The sequence below is a fragment of the Athene noctua genome, chromosome 20, assembly GCF_965140245.1.
Source record: "Athene noctua chromosome 20, bAthNoc1.hap1.1, whole genome shotgun sequence".
NCBI lineage: Eukaryota > Metazoa > Chordata > Aves > Strigiformes > Strigidae > Athene > Athene noctua.
Genome location: NC_134056.1, coordinates 4,524,678 through 4,541,179, shown reverse-complemented (window position 1 = coordinate 4,541,179; position 16,502 = coordinate 4,524,678). Strand labels below are relative to the sequence as shown.

At 51.8% G+C, this 16,502-nt stretch overlaps 1 protein-coding gene across 7 annotated transcripts in view; it reads right to left on the bottom strand.

Moving 5' to 3' along the window:
• Positions 1–391: 391 nt before the first annotated feature.
• VAV2 (vav guanine nucleotide exchange factor 2) overlaps positions 392–16,502 on the bottom strand; it is a 149,573-nt gene continuing 133,462 nt past the window's right edge. For 3 of the 7 annotated variants that reach the window (XM_074924082.1, XM_074924081.1, XM_074924088.1), the window contains 18 exons: positions 16,120–16,206; positions 14,266–14,351; positions 13,873–14,005; positions 13,148–13,162; positions 12,595–12,704; positions 12,035–12,136; positions 11,841–11,929; positions 11,049–11,065; positions 10,685–10,706; positions 9,324–9,451; positions 9,030–9,104; positions 8,367–8,419; positions 7,523–7,639; positions 7,320–7,407; positions 7,102–7,225; positions 5,956–6,042; positions 3,704–3,858; positions 392–3,284 (listed from right to left, as the gene is read on the bottom strand). In XM_074924082.1, coding sequence (XP_074780183.1) covers positions 3,237–3,284; positions 3,704–3,858; positions 5,956–6,042; positions 7,102–7,225; positions 7,320–7,407; positions 7,523–7,639; positions 8,367–8,419; positions 9,030–9,104; positions 9,324–9,451; positions 10,685–10,706; positions 11,049–11,065; positions 11,841–11,929; positions 12,035–12,136; positions 12,595–12,704; positions 13,148–13,162; positions 13,873–14,005; positions 14,266–14,351; positions 16,120–16,206 — 1,536 coding nt within the window. In that variant the 3' untranslated portion in view covers positions 392–3,236. Of the gene's footprint in view, positions 3,285–3,703; positions 3,859–5,955; positions 6,043–7,101; positions 7,226–7,319; positions 7,408–7,522; positions 7,640–8,366; positions 8,420–9,029; positions 9,105–9,323; positions 9,474–10,684; positions 10,707–11,048; positions 11,066–11,415; positions 11,430–11,812; positions 11,930–12,034; positions 12,137–12,594; positions 12,705–13,147; positions 13,163–13,872; positions 14,006–14,265; positions 14,352–16,119; positions 16,207–16,502 lie in introns of all 7 variants that reach the window. The other 4 variants (XM_074924084.1, XM_074924083.1, XM_074924086.1 and 1 more) reach the window with 4 other exon arrangements.

The following is a 16,502-nucleotide window of genomic DNA, read 5'->3' as shown; positions in this document are numbered from 1 at the left end:
TATGATACTCGGGAATGACTAAAAGCCATGGAAAACCCTGTTCTTTCTCTCTGCCTGCAGCAGTTCAGCTCAGGCAGGGAGAGGAGCCCCAGGAAAACCACCCAGCAGGAGCCCGGGACAACTGCACGAGAGGCAGCCGCTCCAGAAACAAGGAGAAGGAACGCGATGGGTGAGCGGCAAAGAGCTCTGGCACCGCAGGAAGGATCTGCTCTGAGTTTTGGAAAGGTACAAACACTTACAGTTCACATCAAGAATCAGAAAGGATCTGTCCCCGTGAGCACGCATCTCCCCGGGGCTGGCCAAGCACAGCCAAGGGGGCTTCAGTGACAAGAAGTCTGACACGAGCCTGAGCCACCGTAAAAACCATGGCTGGAAAAAAAACCTATCAGCAAAATTACACTTTATTTTTTTTTCGTTGTGGAATTTACTTTGATGTATTGTAACTTAAAAAGGTCTGGAAAAACCACATGCAAAAGGGTTTCTAAGTAGCAGCTAAAGTTTCTATTCCAGCATTACAAGCTATTCCAAATTATTTTCAAACTCCCAGCTATAAACTATTCCATAAACAAACAGTTTTATCTTTAAACCCCCTCCACCCTACCCAAGTTAGTGCAGTGCAAAGGAAAAACCCAAGGAATTTACATATTATTTTCCAACGTATCCCATTGCAATTTTGACTGATCTGCGATGAACTAAAATATATATACAATTTTCTCACCATCATAAAAAAACATTTCCCTTTCTTATTCACAGATATATATTGTGGCAAATGGCTGAATAATTACAAACAAAACAATCTTTTTAACAAGTTTCTTACAACAGTAAACACAAGGGGGAAGAGTTCTCTGGAGGAAGGGGGATTTGGCAGGGCTGGGAGGGGAGCGCAGGCAGTGGCAGAGGTTGGGGATCCCTTTGGGGTGTGAGGGAGAGACGGTGCCATGGTCCCCGTGACAAAGTACGTGCTGTTGCAGAGGGGATGCCCCCGCCACCTTACAAGATCAGCCACTTAAACGGGAGGATCATGTAGGACTTCAGGATCTGAGGCATAACACGAGCCACCATGAGTTTGTCTCGGGGAGGTGGGGGGTGTGTGTGTGCGTCTCATCGCCCCTAAACACACCCCTGGCTCCAGCACAGCTCCAGGAACAGGAGCAGGGCCCTTTGCACAGGAGGAGCAGGTCACTGCCAGCTCCCTGCTGGCTGCTCCCCGCTGAGGGTACCCCGAGCCGAGCACCGAGGGGCTGGCCGGTAGGGGTTAGCACCAAACAGTACCTTTGGAAAGCCCCAACTCCCCTCCACGTCCCCATCACCTGGCAGAGCCAGACCCCTGCTCAGCATCTGCCCCGGCCAGACCCGGCTGCACCCACCCCACTCCCGGGCAGGGGCACATGTGGGGCTCCCCAAGGAATGAGCAGCAAAGTCGGGTGGCTCTGGGCTTGCCACTGAGCATCATTTAATTTCCAAGTTAATCTCTCTCCCGTTTCCACAAGAGCTCCAAACTCTCCTATTTATTATCCCAAGCGGGGCACAATTCTCCATTTGTGGCAAGGCTTCAGATGCAGCTGCAGTGCCCCTGTGCCAGGGACCGAGGGCATCAGCACCACTCACCCACCCAGCGCTGGCATCTCCTGCACCCGCGCCAGCACGACGCCAAGAGCCCGTGGCAGGGCCACCACAAATCCCAGGGGAACAGTGTCTGGGCATGGAAGCACCAGCTCAAAATGCCACTTATTCAGAGAGGCTGGAGGACATCTCCCAGGGTTCAGGTATTGGATAGAGGAAAGTTGTTCCCTGCTACATGCCCGCATGTGTATTTGTTCGTATTTGCACTTCGGAAGGAAATTCTGGAGCTAGAGAACAAACTTAGTGCCCAGCAGAAGACAACAGCCAGGATTTTCACCCGGCAGCTCAGCTCTGCCTACCAACCCCGGGAGCTGCACTTTGGAAAGGACAGACTCGGATGGACAGTATACAGGACACAGCCGCGACGCCAAGACAGACGGACCTTTACTTGACAGCAGCAGCAGTAACAGCCCGTGGGACGAAGAGGGGGCAATGCTCACAGCCCCCAAAAGTGCACACAGCTGGGGAAGAAGAGATGCTTTCACAACGCAGCCAGAGAAATCTGGAGTTGATGTGTAGCCCTTACTCAGGTGAGTTCATCCTCCCTGAGCTCGGTGAAGTGGGATGTGTCACGGCCGCAAGAAAAATCAGCCTGGCTCAGGGTTGGGGGGTCCTGCTCGGAGCAGGACCAAGCTGAGAGTGACAGCAGGACAGACCCACGGACACATGCTCCCGTCCACTCCTCTGAGTGTACCTGGTGCCTTGGCGGCCTCCAAAACCCTCGTGCAGCAAAGTGCATCTCCAGTCCTGCAACGTGCAGAGACCTGCTCACCAGTGGGACCAGTCTGCACCCCGGGCTGTCCCCTCCACCTGCAGCAAGGCTGGTGGGACCGAAGGTGGTTGTCAAGAAAAGGGGCTTGGGATGCCAAAGCAGCTTTTTCCCTCCTGTCTGAGCTGGAGGTCCACTTCCAGCCTAAGTCTGATGGTCATAACACGCTCCTGGTTTCACAGCTGGCATCCTTCACAGGCGAGCCACAGCCCTTTCCTCCTGGGTCGGGTGTCCCCGCTCTGCCCCTCGTCCCAGCATGGTGCTGCCGGGCACTGTCGCGTGGCTGCCAAGGAAACTGCTGCAATCCTGTCCTGGGGAGCCCACCCGAGCAGCGTGGCAGGGGCTCCACATCATCCCCTCGGGGCTGAGTCATTCCCCTCCCCTTAGAACCCCCCAAATTCTCACCTTGGCGCACCCAAGCACCAGCCCAGGCACAACCCTTCAGCCTCACCCTCCCACCACCATCACCACAGCGGATTTTAAAACACCTTTAGTAAAAGGGGTTTGGACCCCCCTCCTCTGGTGGGCACCGCGCAGAGTCTCTCAGCTCTGTCCATGCAGGGGGGCACGGCTTTCCCGGGGCTCTTCCACAGCTGCTACACGAACGTTATCCGACAGACCATCAATCTTCTATACACGGAACAGGAGCGAGGCCGGCGGCAGCCCCGGCACAGGCGCACACACACACACTGTACAGAGGAACGGATTGCTAAAGTCTGCCAGAGCAGTCCTGGGAGGCGTCCGGCCGCGTCTCACGGGGAGCTGTGAGCGTCGGGACAAGTGTGCACGGTCTGCAGCGGCTCGCTCTGGGCACTCGACGACTTTCCATCAGTCATCCCCGCAGTCACTGCACCCCCTCCTCTTCCACGTACGTTGAGGGAAACCAGCCAACCTGTCGGGGAAGCGGAGAGGTGAGCAGGAGATGGGGGAGCTGAAGGGACACCTCCTGTCCTGTCCCTGGGACTATTTCCCTGCCACCACGTGCTGTTCCCAGTGGGCTATTTGTAGGGTGCTGGATGGTCCCGCATCTCAATCCACATACCAGTGCTAATTTGGGATGGAGCTATCAACTATACATTGCCTCAGACACGTGGATTGTCCACAGGATGAAAGGGCATGAAGAGCCTGTCCCCAGTGGTACAAACTATGGGACACCAAGTCAAGCCATCGATCTGCTGCGTGGGTGAGAGCCCACCCACGAGCTGGAAAAGAACAAGGGGGAGTGGGATGCATCCCCACGCCCGTTGCTGCCCTGACAGCAGGGACCACGAGCTGCAGAAACAGGACGGTACGTTATCCAGCTGCACTCACTCTTCCGTTGGTTTCCCCCTTCCACCATCCCTGGTCCCCGCCAATCCTGCTGTAGATCTTCACCACGTCGCCCTCTCGCAGCGAGAGCTCCCGCATGTCCCGCGCCGCGAAGTTGTACCGTGCCACCGCCGTCCCTATGACCCGTGGGGTGAACACTGCGAGGGGACAAAGCAGAGGGAGTGGGGAGCTGCCCTGCTGCACGGGATCGGCTGAAGCCTGGGGAAAGCTTGGTGAGGTTCAACCTGGGTTTTCCACCATGACGTTGGCTCCCATTGCAACGCCACAACCTGGAGCAGCTCGGATGGTGGGACTCGGCCCCACACAAACTGGGGCAGTCAGGGTTAAACTGGATTCCTGCTGGGCTTTAAATAGCTCTATGGGCTTGGTAAGACCCTCTCTGCTGAGTCCAGGAGCTGAGTCCCCTTGGTGGGGTTCGCTAGGGTGAGAGGCACTTTAGTGAGAAGGGAAGGAGGTGGTAAAAGAAAAGATTTCATAGGAATACATGATCATTAACAATGAAATCACTGAACAGGAAAAATCCTGCTCCACCATTAATATCAGCTCTGTCTGCCACACAGCTCCCAGCACCTGATGGCACCACCTTGTGAAAAGGAGATTTGGCAACTCGCTTGTATTTAAACTAATTCGAAAAAATAAGTTATTGGGAGTGGAGTCTCCTAGAGATGCTGAGCAAAACCTGTATATTTTACCATGAGGAGGAACAAGCTGCAAACCCGCTCTCCTCCCTGCTCCTGTCTCTGCCAGGGAGCAGCCAGGGGCCTTGGAAACTTGGTCCCATAACAGATCAAAAGGTGAAAAACCACCCTGCAAACCCTAACACTGACCAACAGCTTGTGGTAAGATGCACGGCCCCGCAGGCCATCCTGGGACTCGGCCCCTGCACCACGGATCTCCATTGCTTCAGGCAGGGGATGCTCAGGGGAGGCACAAGGAGGAGCAGCAGCGAGGGGGGAAAGGCAGGGGCAGTGCTCAGCTCCCCTGCCCTGCCATCTGGGCAGGAGCAAGGAGGGCTGGAGAGCAACGGTGGGAGGGATGGGATGGGCGGAGGAGAAAAATGCACCTCTCCTCTGAAGTTTGCAAAGAAAAAAAAAAACCCCACCCTGAGGATGTCGGGTTTCAGTGAAGACACCCTTTTTGTCCCAGGACTTTCGAGGATTCATTTCCATTTTGAAAGTTTGCAAACCAAGGTTGAACTAAGTTTGAGGAAAAGCTTTGCCCAGGTTTTCAGCTCTCAGGATGGAAGGAGATGAGGATGATGATGGAGTCGGTCCAGACACACAACGTGCAATCACTGGAGGGCTCGTCCGTCCTCGCCAGGCAGCCAGGCTGGAGAACGGAGCGAGAACCACGCAGCTTTGAACTCCTTCATCAGGAGCTTGCTCAGAGCCCATTGCTGCACAAATTACTTTCTGTAATACTTTCTAAGCAGTTAAAGGATCCCAAATTTCCAGTATTATGTTCTAATACTTTGCAAAGTAAAGTGTTCTTCCCAAACATGGCACCAAGGAAAGCACGTATAGCTTTGCCAATGATTTTCACTGTCGAGCCTAAAGAAAGGACTTAAAAGTAAAAGCTTAAACAGAAAGAAATGTACTGGCATGATTTTGCTCTGATCCCTGCCAAACAGGGAGGAAGACACCAGTCTGTAAGACATTTAATCAATGGGGTTCAAGGGCCAGAGCACCATTGCATGCTTTGTGGGGAGTCTGAGCCCCAAAACACATCTGACAGCGCAGGTCCCCTCCGCCTCCACAGCAAGGGGCCTCTGAGCAGCCCCAGATACCGGAGCTCAAAAACTGCTGGACATTGAGACGTTCTCCTTGTTCAGCAAGGAGAAACGGTCTGGAAGATGGTGTGATGCCAGTGGTCGTTCGGTGAAACACACAGGATAAGCAGGTCGAGCTTGAAGTACATCATGAGATCCCAATGTGCTAGATTTGCTTTTTTGTTCATTTTAGCCCCCTTTCTCAAATCGTGACAACTCCATCTCCTCCCTGCCTTGATTTTGGGGAGAGGGGGAAGTGCGTTTTGCTTCCAGCCAAGCCATAGGTAATTAACTGATTTCCAGGCTGTGCCCCAGGGAAGCACTGGGGACCCCCTGAACTGCCTGCAGGTGATGGAGGGACAGCGGGGATCCCGCAGGTCCCGTGGGCGATGGCTTTCAAGCTGGGGATGCTGCAGCCTGGGGAAGGCAGCAGGTCTCTCCGGTGGGGAGAGGCACTGACTGGTACCTGACCAGAAGGGACTGGAGGAGCTCTGAGAAGAAAAGTTGAGGCCCTGAGGACTGAGAAAAGAAAAGTTGTAGGAAGCACAGGAGGCTGCAAAGAGGTTAGAGAGAAACAGAAAGAGGCAGAACACGCATTAAAAAGGAAATTAAAAAAAAAAATAAATTATAATGCACAATGCTTTAAAAGCCAATGGAGAAATACAGGGCAAAGCATGCAGAAGGTCTTGCACAGGGGCTTGGAGCTGGAACAGCTGGTGGCAGGTCTGGCCACAGCCCCACAGCCAGTGTTGGGCCTTAAAAGTCATCCAGGGGATCGATTTTATGCAAAAGGATATTTAACCAACTTTTCAAAACTGTCTTCCTCTGGTATTCTTTTTAAAATATATCATGGAAGAAGTTTTTATTTTTCCCTACAAAGTAGTTATTTCTGACTCAGGCTTTCAGACAAAAAGGAACATTTTGCACTAATGCACATTTTGCTTTCCATTTGTTTTGATTATTTTCCCTTTTTTTCTGTTTTATTTTAGGCACAGACTTACCATTTCTCCCATCATCTCCATTAAAGGAGTCCCACTGGGATTCAAACCATCACAAGTCACACTGGAACTGGATCCATTCAAACACACGCACAAAAACCCAGGTGGGCAGGTAAGACACGACACATCCCGCCACCAGTCACATTTCTGTGCGCTACCCGCAGGCCCACGGGCTGCCCCTGCGGCCGCAGCTCCTCTCCTGGCAGGACCAGGGGGTGGCAAAACCACCCCCAAGCACAGGGTGCAAAAACGCAGGAGGGAAACCAGATTCCCCCAGCAAAAACTCTCCCTTGGGAGGCTGCACCCGTTGCGTGGAGCCGCAGGAGCTCAGAGAATCAGAGAAATCATTCAGGTTGGAAAAGACCCTTGGAGAAGCAATGACAGGCAGCCCCAGCTCGGCCAGACCCCCCCCCATCCCCACCAACTCCTGTGAGACCCATCCTCAAAATGCCACCAGCCGAGCAGGAGACTTGTTTGCAGCTTGGGGGACTCAAGCCCTACAGCAAAGCTATAAATCCCTTCGGCCAGACAGTGCTCCTACACCTTGCTGAGAGGCTGAGATTTCCCATCACAAGTCTAACGGTGCCCACTTGTGCGGCTGAGCTGGGTTTTACCTGGAGAGCGGGTGAAAGTCCTGGAGGTAGAGCGCTCCCGGGATTTATAGGGGTATTTCAACGTTGTGTCCAGCTGCTTGAAGCTCTCCTTCAGCGAGTGGCTCTGGTAGTACTCAACCAGCTCCTGGGAAGGATGGAGAGGCACCCGGCTGTCTCTGCCATCCTCTGCGTGACTTGCAGGGATGGTGTGCACGCTCCCAGGGGTTACAAAAACCTACCAGCAAGCTTTCAAACTTCTTGGCTTCCGTGATGTGGATCCAGTTGTCCTTCTCCACCACCTTGATGTGCTTCACCTCCTCATTGAACCTGCCAACGGTAGCAAAGGCACTCAAGAAAACACAGCTGCATGCTCTAGCCTCGTCTCACCCTCCACGAGCAAGCAATACTAAATTATTAAATTACTAAATTAAGCATTACTCACTTAATGCTGATGGCAAAGCGCTCAGCCTCAGCCGGTCGCTCCCGGATCAGGTAGGTGCCACTGACGTGAGACTTGAGCAGGTTGTCCGTCTGCTGCCGCTCCATGTTCCCTGCGAACCTGAGCCCAGAGGTTAATTAATTTCATTAACTAAAAATCAGTGCGTATCTTTAAAATAGGCGTGTTTTACACAAAAAGAGACATCTTTCTTTAGAGGCATGAAGGTTGAGAAGAGACACAGGCCTCATCCAATTCTTCATGAGCAAAAAGTGAAGTGCCCTGAGATATACAAGAAGCTGCTCAGCCACTGAACAGAGGTGAGTGATGCTGAGTGCAACCTCTTCCCCTTGAAGTATCTCACACCTGGAAAAATCCACTAATTGGGAATTGGTCCCCAGGTAAGCGAGCTTCAGCGAGAGCTGGAGAGTGGGGATAATTTAGACTCATGAATTTGGAGGGAAGGAGCAGGAGACAAGCCAAGCGCAGCCTCTCCCACCAAGGAAGGAATTGCTTCCTTCCTCCCCAAACAGTTTTCAGGGCACAGAAAACAGAAAATGGGAAGAGAAAGCAGCATCTCTCCTTTTGCCTGTGACTCTCTCCATCAGTGAAGAAACCCCCACTGACGCTGCGAGGGCTGCACCGTGTTTCGCCACCCAAATGCCATTGCAGGTGCTGCCCCGTGGCCACAGGGGAGGCGGGATGCAAAGCACTGCTAGCCCGCACTCATAACTCATTATTAGAGTGGATTCCTGACAAAGAAACAATTAAAAGGCAGGATCGATATGTCTTTCCAGCCAGAGGAAGGTCGTGTCCAGCACACTCCCCAGCAGTAGGCAGGGCAACTCACCACGGGTACGCCGCGTAGTCTATCTCCCGCGAGGGCGGCCGGCTGTTGGGAGGCTGCAAAAAGAGCATTGCTAATTACTGATGAGCCAGCGTCTCATCAGGCTATAGACCACGTGTGAGATGCTCCTCTCCGTGGGAGGGTTTTCATCTGCCAAGCCGTTCCTGAATTATTGTCTTTGGCAGCGGAGGGCAGTGTTGTAGCTGAGCGTTTCTCTTTCAGCATCCCAGCTGTGATGAGCATGATGCATTTTCTCAGTTACCTGAGCATTTTTTTAAAAGGGGAGGAGCTGACAGCATTACAAAACACAGTAAAAAAGGAAAAAAAAAAGTAAAAAAGGAAAAAAAAAAAACTTAAGTGCAGTTTTCCCATACTGATCTTGAGTCCTCTGTCCCCAAGTCAGCCCCACAGAGGAGGAACCGAGTCTGGAAATGGGGCTGAGACCAATCTGACCAGACATCTGAACCCATGGGATGATGGATGCGCTTCCCTGCTAATTCAGCCACAGTAAAAGGCCTCATTCAAGGTCCAGGGGCTTACTGGAAGGACCAAGGTCTCCAGCAGACAGCTGGGAAGAGTGATGGGCACCGCCAGAGCAGCACCTCCCGTGACAGCCCCCAGCACCCACCCCAGCACCCCTGGCTCCATCTCCTCTTCGGCACTTACCCTCGCATCAACGGGGCAGGGCTTCACTGACGAGCTGGGAAAATAACCTGACTTCTTCGTCTGCAGCAGCCGCCCCTGCAAAGCCAAGCTGGGTATCAGACTGGGATGTCGTATGGGTGAGTGATGTTTTTGCCATGCAGGGATGGAGACAGGCTCCCAGCTGCCTCGCAGCCCTCCCGGCTCCAAACCCCCAGCGCATTTCTGCGCTCTGGTAAAGCCCACAAATAAAAGGGATGTTGCAAAGTCACAGGTTTAAAACTTTCTGGGGAATTTCCCAAGAGGAATCACTCTCACCTCCCACCACGGCGAGTCGGGGTCCCCCCTCAGCAGCTCAATCACATCCCCAATTTGAAACGTCAGCACCGGCTTCCCGGGGGGGGCTGGATTTCCATGGTAATTCTGAACCGCCACCATTTTAGGACCTGGGAGAGAAGAAAGCAGTCCCTGTTAAGAAAAAACAAAACAAAAATACCCCTCCTTGTTTTTCCTTATCCTATGAACCACAACTCTAAGACCAGCAGCAGGCAGGATTTTGGGGCAGAAAGTATGAAAGCAGAAAGGAACAGCGGCCACAGCAAACGGTCTTGGCTCCCGCAGTTACATGGATGATTGAGTTCCCCAAGCAAAAATAAACCCATGAAGGACTGAGCCAAGCTCTGACTCCCAGCCCTGCACCTGGACTTGAACCTCACCATGGCAGAGCAGCTCTCATTAGGTGATGCCCGGCTGGTACCAAACTCCGCCGGGTTCAGCGGTGACACCCGCGATTGCAAAAGGGACCAGCAAATTCTTGGCTTCCACCGAATTTCAGTTGGACCTGGGACCCAAAGGCCCCTGAAGCTCCCAGTCAAAGTCCAGTTGTCTTGCCAACAACTGCTCATTAAATAAGTTCCTCCAACTGCACTAAAACTACAGTGTTTATCTTCAAAATGCTTCCCCACCTCTGCCTCTCCCTGCCCAGTGAGAGCACTCTGCGCTTTTTATTTTTTTTTAACCACCAATTTGATTCAGGTTTCTTTTTGCCAGGCTTGGCTCTCCTTTCATCAGAAAAAGCACAAGAACAAATTGTTCTTTCTCCTTTGAGCCAGAGCATGGGCAGGGCAGGCCTAGCATACTCTCTAGGCTAGTTTTAAGCACAGAAAAATAAAAAAATATTGCAGTAACCATCACAACTAATGGCCCCATCAGAGGACAGCGCCTGGAGCCCCACATCCCTGCAGCACAGCGGACACGTGCTGGCAGGAAGATGCTCCCCATCAGCAACAAGCCTCCCAAACAGATGTGTTCGGTCTGCTCCGAAGGACAGCCTGGCACAAGGAGATTCACCAGGCCCTCCTGGTTACGGGTGCGCCGTGCAGAAGCTTCACTCGCACGGCAGAGCAGGCCAGGGGCACGAATGAGCCCAAGGAAACGACACGGTGCTGGCGGCTGCAGCGGCAAGGGCTGAGCCCAGGGAGGAGCCTGAAGGAGACCCGACCTGCTGCTTTGGGGAGCAGGGACAGGAGAGACCTCGGTGCCCCATCGTTTGCTGTGAGGGTGGCACAGGACCCCTCTCTGCAGCTACTAATGCTCTTTCTGGTTTCAGAAGGAGCTTCCCCCTCCCACATCAAGATCCTGTCTCTACCTGCCCTCCTGCAGCACAGTAATGTCCTTACCAGGTCCAGCACTCAGTGAGTCCTGCAAAGAGAGAGGAAAAAGTCTCTGTGAGGACATGGCAGTCTCGGGTCTCTCCATGAGCATCCTCCCAAAGCCACCAGGATGAGAAACCCTCTCCCAAAACATCCCCAGTACCTCCCAGCCTGTGGTGCTCGCCCCAGCTGGGTGCTGGCACCTCCCAAGGGCTGTGGTGCTGCACAAACCAGGCTGATTTCAGTCTCCAGTCCTACCCCCAGGTTGCTGGGAACCCCCTGAGGCCAGCACTGGCTCTTCCCACAAGCTGCCTGCACCCAGACTGGGCAAGGATACAGGCTCTGCCCAGGACAGAGGGGGATGTAGAAAAGGGGCCATCAAACAACCTACCTGGTCTGCTGAAGAACCTGCAAGAGAAATGGTGAATAAGTGGTTAATTTAACAGGCAATAGACCCTATTTTCTGTTTCTTCTGATGCTGTGAGTATCAATAAACCAGCATCAGCGCTTGACCTTGATGGAGGATGCACAGAGCTGAGGCTGGGGTCACTCTGCACTGGGTGACAAGACCTGGGGAGGGACTGGAGCCAGACGAGGACATTTTCTCACTTGCACAAAGTTCTGTGATTTTTTTTTTCCTCCCTCCACTCTCCACCTAGAATCTCCCTGAAGCCATCCCATGACAGTTCCCTGCACTGAGCAGTGCCAGGACTGATCCTGGTGAGCAGTGACAAGTCACAGGTTTGCCCAATTTAGACCAAGGACACAAATTCTGGCCTTACTATGGGGTGTTTGGGGTCCAGAGACAAGGTCTCTCATCAGGAACATGATCTCTGGCGTGGACCCTCCCACTTTCATTAATCAACATTTGATGAAGAACTCAGGGTCTCTCTTCAATGCCCTCCCAGCAGGAGGGCTGGGTGCATCCCACCTAGTCCACAGAGCTGCTGCGATCCTCTGACATACAGGGGATTCAGCTCTTTATTCTGGGGGGTTCTGGTTGGTCTGTTTGTTTTTTTAAACCACCAGCCGATGTGAATTACAGCCATGGGAGGCGAGTGGGAGCGTACTTAGGTTTTATTATGCATTAACAAACATCAGTGTTTTATAGAGCGAATCATTCAGATCACTCACATGCATTCACCTCCTTGGCACAAGCTGCTAATGATGTGAAACAACTCACCAATCTTGCAGGGAGGAATGATCTCCAAGCACTCCTTATGAGCACCCGCTCCACATTTGGGGCAAAGATAGCCCTGGTAGAATGTTCCTCTGCACAAAAAAAAGAAGTCAGAAAGTTTTAATTCAGCCTCAGCTTTGAGATTTTCTTTCCGTGTTTTAACGTAGATGCGGGAAAGCTGGAAGGATGTTGCTCACCTTAGGAACATCCTGCAGGCTTTGCAGTTGGTAGTCTTTTCAAATGTGTACATCTGAAAGCTATGGTGATTTGCATTGGCTTTCTCTGGCTTTATGTTGGACCTAGGGGAAAGGACCGTGGGGTTATCAACCTGTCCCTACAAGTCATGCTGCCCTCGTGACCTGTCACAGCAGCTGCTATTTGCATTTCAAGGTTTGGAAACCACACGGACAGATATGAAATCAAGTGTGAAGGCAAGGCTTGACTGTGCAGAGAGAGGATTTTGCCCATCAACCTTCCCCTAGGACAACGTTCACGGATTTGGCCCTTGCCCGAGTCAATCAACAGCCCAGATGGGCCAGCGCAGGGCCAACCCCTGCTCTGCTCAAGACCAGCTCCCAGCAGATGATTCCATGCTGGACCCAAGCTCCCTTTGCACAAGGACCCATCCAGCAAGCCCACAGGAGCTTCCCCATCCCAGGCTTCGCTGTTGGAGCTGGTCTCCAGTGACCTGCTGGTCCAAGACACTGTTCCCTCATGCTTGGCAACTGCCAGGGCTAGAGCATCCCCTCATGCTCACATTGCCATTTCAAACTGCTCCATCCATTTCCTCTTCATTTCCTCCGTCTTGCAGAAGAACTGGAAACCCTGCTTCCCCTGAAGGTGAATTAGGTAGAAGCCGTATGACCACTGCAAGAGAAAACGAGAGAGCTGGTCGCACCACTACGCTCCCAACACCTGAGCAGCAAAATGCACCACGCTTTTATTCAGGCATCTTAACAACGGCTCTCAGTGCCTGCCCCTGTCCCTTCTTCTGAAGGACTGCTGACCCTTTGCAAAGGTAACAGCAGGGAAGGAGGAAGAGCAGCTCCGTGCTTCTCTAACACATCACAGCTAATGATGCCTGAATCAGCTGGGCACTGTGCACTAGGGCCAAACAGGATTTTATGGTGGCAGATGAGAGAACCCAGATTTTTCTGCTCCAGTGGATCCTCCCCAGTCATTATATCTCTCCCTGACAGCATGTGACAGCCCAGGAGGAACATCTGACCTGCCCACTGCACATATGCTCTGCCTGTCTCATTACAACATTGCACAGAAAAACACAAGAGAAAATTGTGTGCTTTGCTTACCATTTTTCCATGAGACTAGAAAGCATAGGAGAGCAAAGTGGAAATACATTTCATTAAAACACAAAGCTAGAGGCATTTCTTCAGCATCCAAGTGGCAAAATTGGCTATTCTTACCCAAATGTCACTTATCCCATCTGTATAACACCTCTTCCCATCGCATGTAAGTGGATTAAGCTAATGGGTCTCTGCTAAACTGATAGCTGAGACGTTTCCCTTCATGGCTGCAGACTAAGCCTCAAACCACTGGCAAAACGAGGTTCCTTTAGTGGCAACCACGCTCTGAGTGCCCATTTTGGCAGGCTGGCCAGCAACCCTCATGCTGCTTTTCCAGGCTCCTTCACCCCACGACACGTGGGAGCAAGAGCAGCCGCACAGATCCTCCCTCCCTGCCCTCCTCTCCCCCCCACCTGACGTTTGCTCCCTGCCAGTCCCTTGTTGCCAGCGGAGCCAGAAAGCAGGGAGCAGCTTCCTCCCTCCTAACTCTAACCCTCCCAGCCTCTTCAGGGCTGTTTTGTAAGCATGGAGGTCAAGGATCAAGCCCAGCCCCACATAAATAAACATTTCCCAATGCTCTGTAAGGCTGCCCTGAAAGCTGAGGATTTGTTTTGCAGCTTTTTTGCAAGCTCTGTTTCTGTTTTAAAAGGCTAATGGGAATGGACTACACAAGGACTGGCCAAAACAGCTCCAAAATAATCTCCAGCAGAGCTAATCTCTGGTCCACCTACCTTCTTAATGTCCTTGTTATTCATAGGGTCATCAGTCATCTTGTGGAAGAGCAGCTCAATAATTTCTTTCAGCTCATAATTGTATCCTTTCCTTTTGCAGACAATCACCACTTTATCAAATAAAAATAAATACCTGCCCAAAGCAAGCAAATAAACAAGCAACCCAGTCAAACACCTCATTAAAATCCTCATTCAAGGGGGAGGTATTCGGAAAGCTCTGCTGAGCTCCCCAGGCAGTGCGGCTCGATGCTCTAACCGTGCTGTAATTTCACACTGATGGTGGTTTCTGTCAGTGCAACTCCAGGCAATAATTGAATAAATGAGCACAAGGGGAATCGCCAAATGAAAGCACATGTAGTTTGGGAAAACTTGCGAGCGCCGTTGCTGACTCACCTGTCCTGCTTGGTGTGATTGACTATGGAGCGGACCTTCAGCTCGCCATCGATCTTCGGCCTCCCGAACTCCTCCAGCTTCACTTGCTGCAGAAAGCAAAGCAGGGCTGAGATCCGCAGCCAGGGCTGGGACAATGCTTTGGAGAGGTGCAAACCCAAACCTGCCCGGATCGCACGGTGTGCTCGGGGCATCCCCACCACCTGCTGAGGCTCCTGGGAAACAGCATCACCTGTGCCAAGGGCAGCCTGTGCACGAGCGTGGCCCTGGCATCAGGAATGGGACCACGGGAGATGCTGAGAGCTCCAGCACTGGCATCCCATGGCAACACCCAGCAGGCAAAGCATTTTTGCAAGGTTTGGTATCCAGAAAGCAAAACTCCCATAAAATAAGCTATTTTCCAGGGGTTTCTACAAAACTAGAACTCTTGTAGTTTTGACTCCCATCCTGAACCAACACTCAAGATTCTGGGGAGGCTGGAGCCCAACCCAGGGTTTGGTCAGTTTGTCTTTCAGCTCAAAAGCACTTGCAAACGTTGCTCAGTGCAGCACAGCTGCCGAGCCACAGGAATCAATCCCCTTGCATAGGTTTTACAGGAAAAAAAAAAAAAAAATTGTAAAGCATCACCACCGGTCAGGAAAATAAATATTTCACACAGCTCTGTGTAGAGTCCATAATTATTTCCTTGCCGTGCCACGTGGGCTCTGTGTACATAACACCAGGCTCTCCACAAAGTCCTGCCCGGTGCAACAAAAGGAAACCCCGAGCAGAAAGCGTGTGGGATTGATCTGCAGACAGGAGTGACTGTTTGCTGACATCTCGTCTCCCACATGTCGAACCTGCTCTCCGGCTGCTGCAAGGAGGAGAAGTGGCTGCTTCGTGCCCCCATTTACATTCCCGTTTTTACAGAGCATGATGTCTGATTGTTCGCGCGGAGCAGGATTATCAGGACCGCTTCAACCAAAACCTGTGAGCCACAACGGCCCACATCCCTCTGGAGAATTTTTTCAGCCTTCTCTTGAAAATTAAGGACTTTGTCTCTGTCTGTTAAATAACCATCAATTAAAACTCCATTGTTTTCAAATGAAGTCAAGGCTTAAAACCCCACCAAACCCAGGACCCCTCCAGGAAGCCCTCGGGGTGGGCAGTCCCCGGCGTTTCCCTCCATCAGCCCTTTTGAAGCATCTCAGGTGTCAGCCCTCAAATTGCATTACCCCAGCGTAAAGCGTGACGGGGGAGCAGCTGCACCCACAGCTAACCAGCCCTCCCCCCAGCAAATGTGGGGAAAAGCTTGTTACAGCTTGAAGCTCTGCCACCGAATAGTAAATAAATGAGTTTCATCGGGGCTAAAGTGAGTGATGGGTTGCACAGGGTGGGGTTGATGTGCGGTAATAGGACCAAGTGTTTGATACCTCTGGAGTTTGGAGGATGAGATTCTCCTTAAAATACCTGGCTGAGGTTTGGGGATTAGGTGCATTATCATCTGTGCCCTTCTCCTCCCACAGGCCCTGGGACACTTCCAAGTGCAAGAACATTCAGTTAACCTCTCTCCTCTTAACAGCGAAAGAAAACTCACTTTAAATAACAAATATACATCCAATCTGGGGAATCCTTGCCCCCCCCTCTACACTCACAACATGAGGAAAAGTTGGAGAAACTTTTCCAGTGTAACACCAGCACCAAAAGCCACCCTCGATCACAGCCAAATCAGTTTTGTACTGTCAGCAAAAACACTGTCCATGATCAGGGAGTGTCCAAACACGCAGGGATCTTTCCTGGGTAGTAATTGCACAGAAAAAGCAAATGTGTTAATAATAATCAAATTAAAGTAGGGACTGAGAGGATTTTCCAACTTACCAGATTTTCTATAGAGCTCTGAAATTCACTTATTTTCTTTAAAGTCTCTTTATCCCTCTTTACTTCATTTATGTACATGGCCAAGTCCTTAAAAGAAAAGTGAATATTGATTTTTATTTTCCAGATGAAGCTAGTACCTTACCAAAGCAGCAAACACACGACTCCGGCTCCCCAAAGCCACGCTCCCCTTTGCCCTCAGAAGTCAGACCAGGATTCAAGCAGCGGCAGCCTGGGACACGGTGAGCAGAGGCTTTTTGTGCTTACACTGCTGAACCAGGCAGGCGCTGCAATTTTTATTATTTCCCAGAAGAGGGCAATGCATGAATCCAGTGCAGCACAGCACACCCGACCCATGACTTTTACCTGCTGAGAGCCCCGGCATC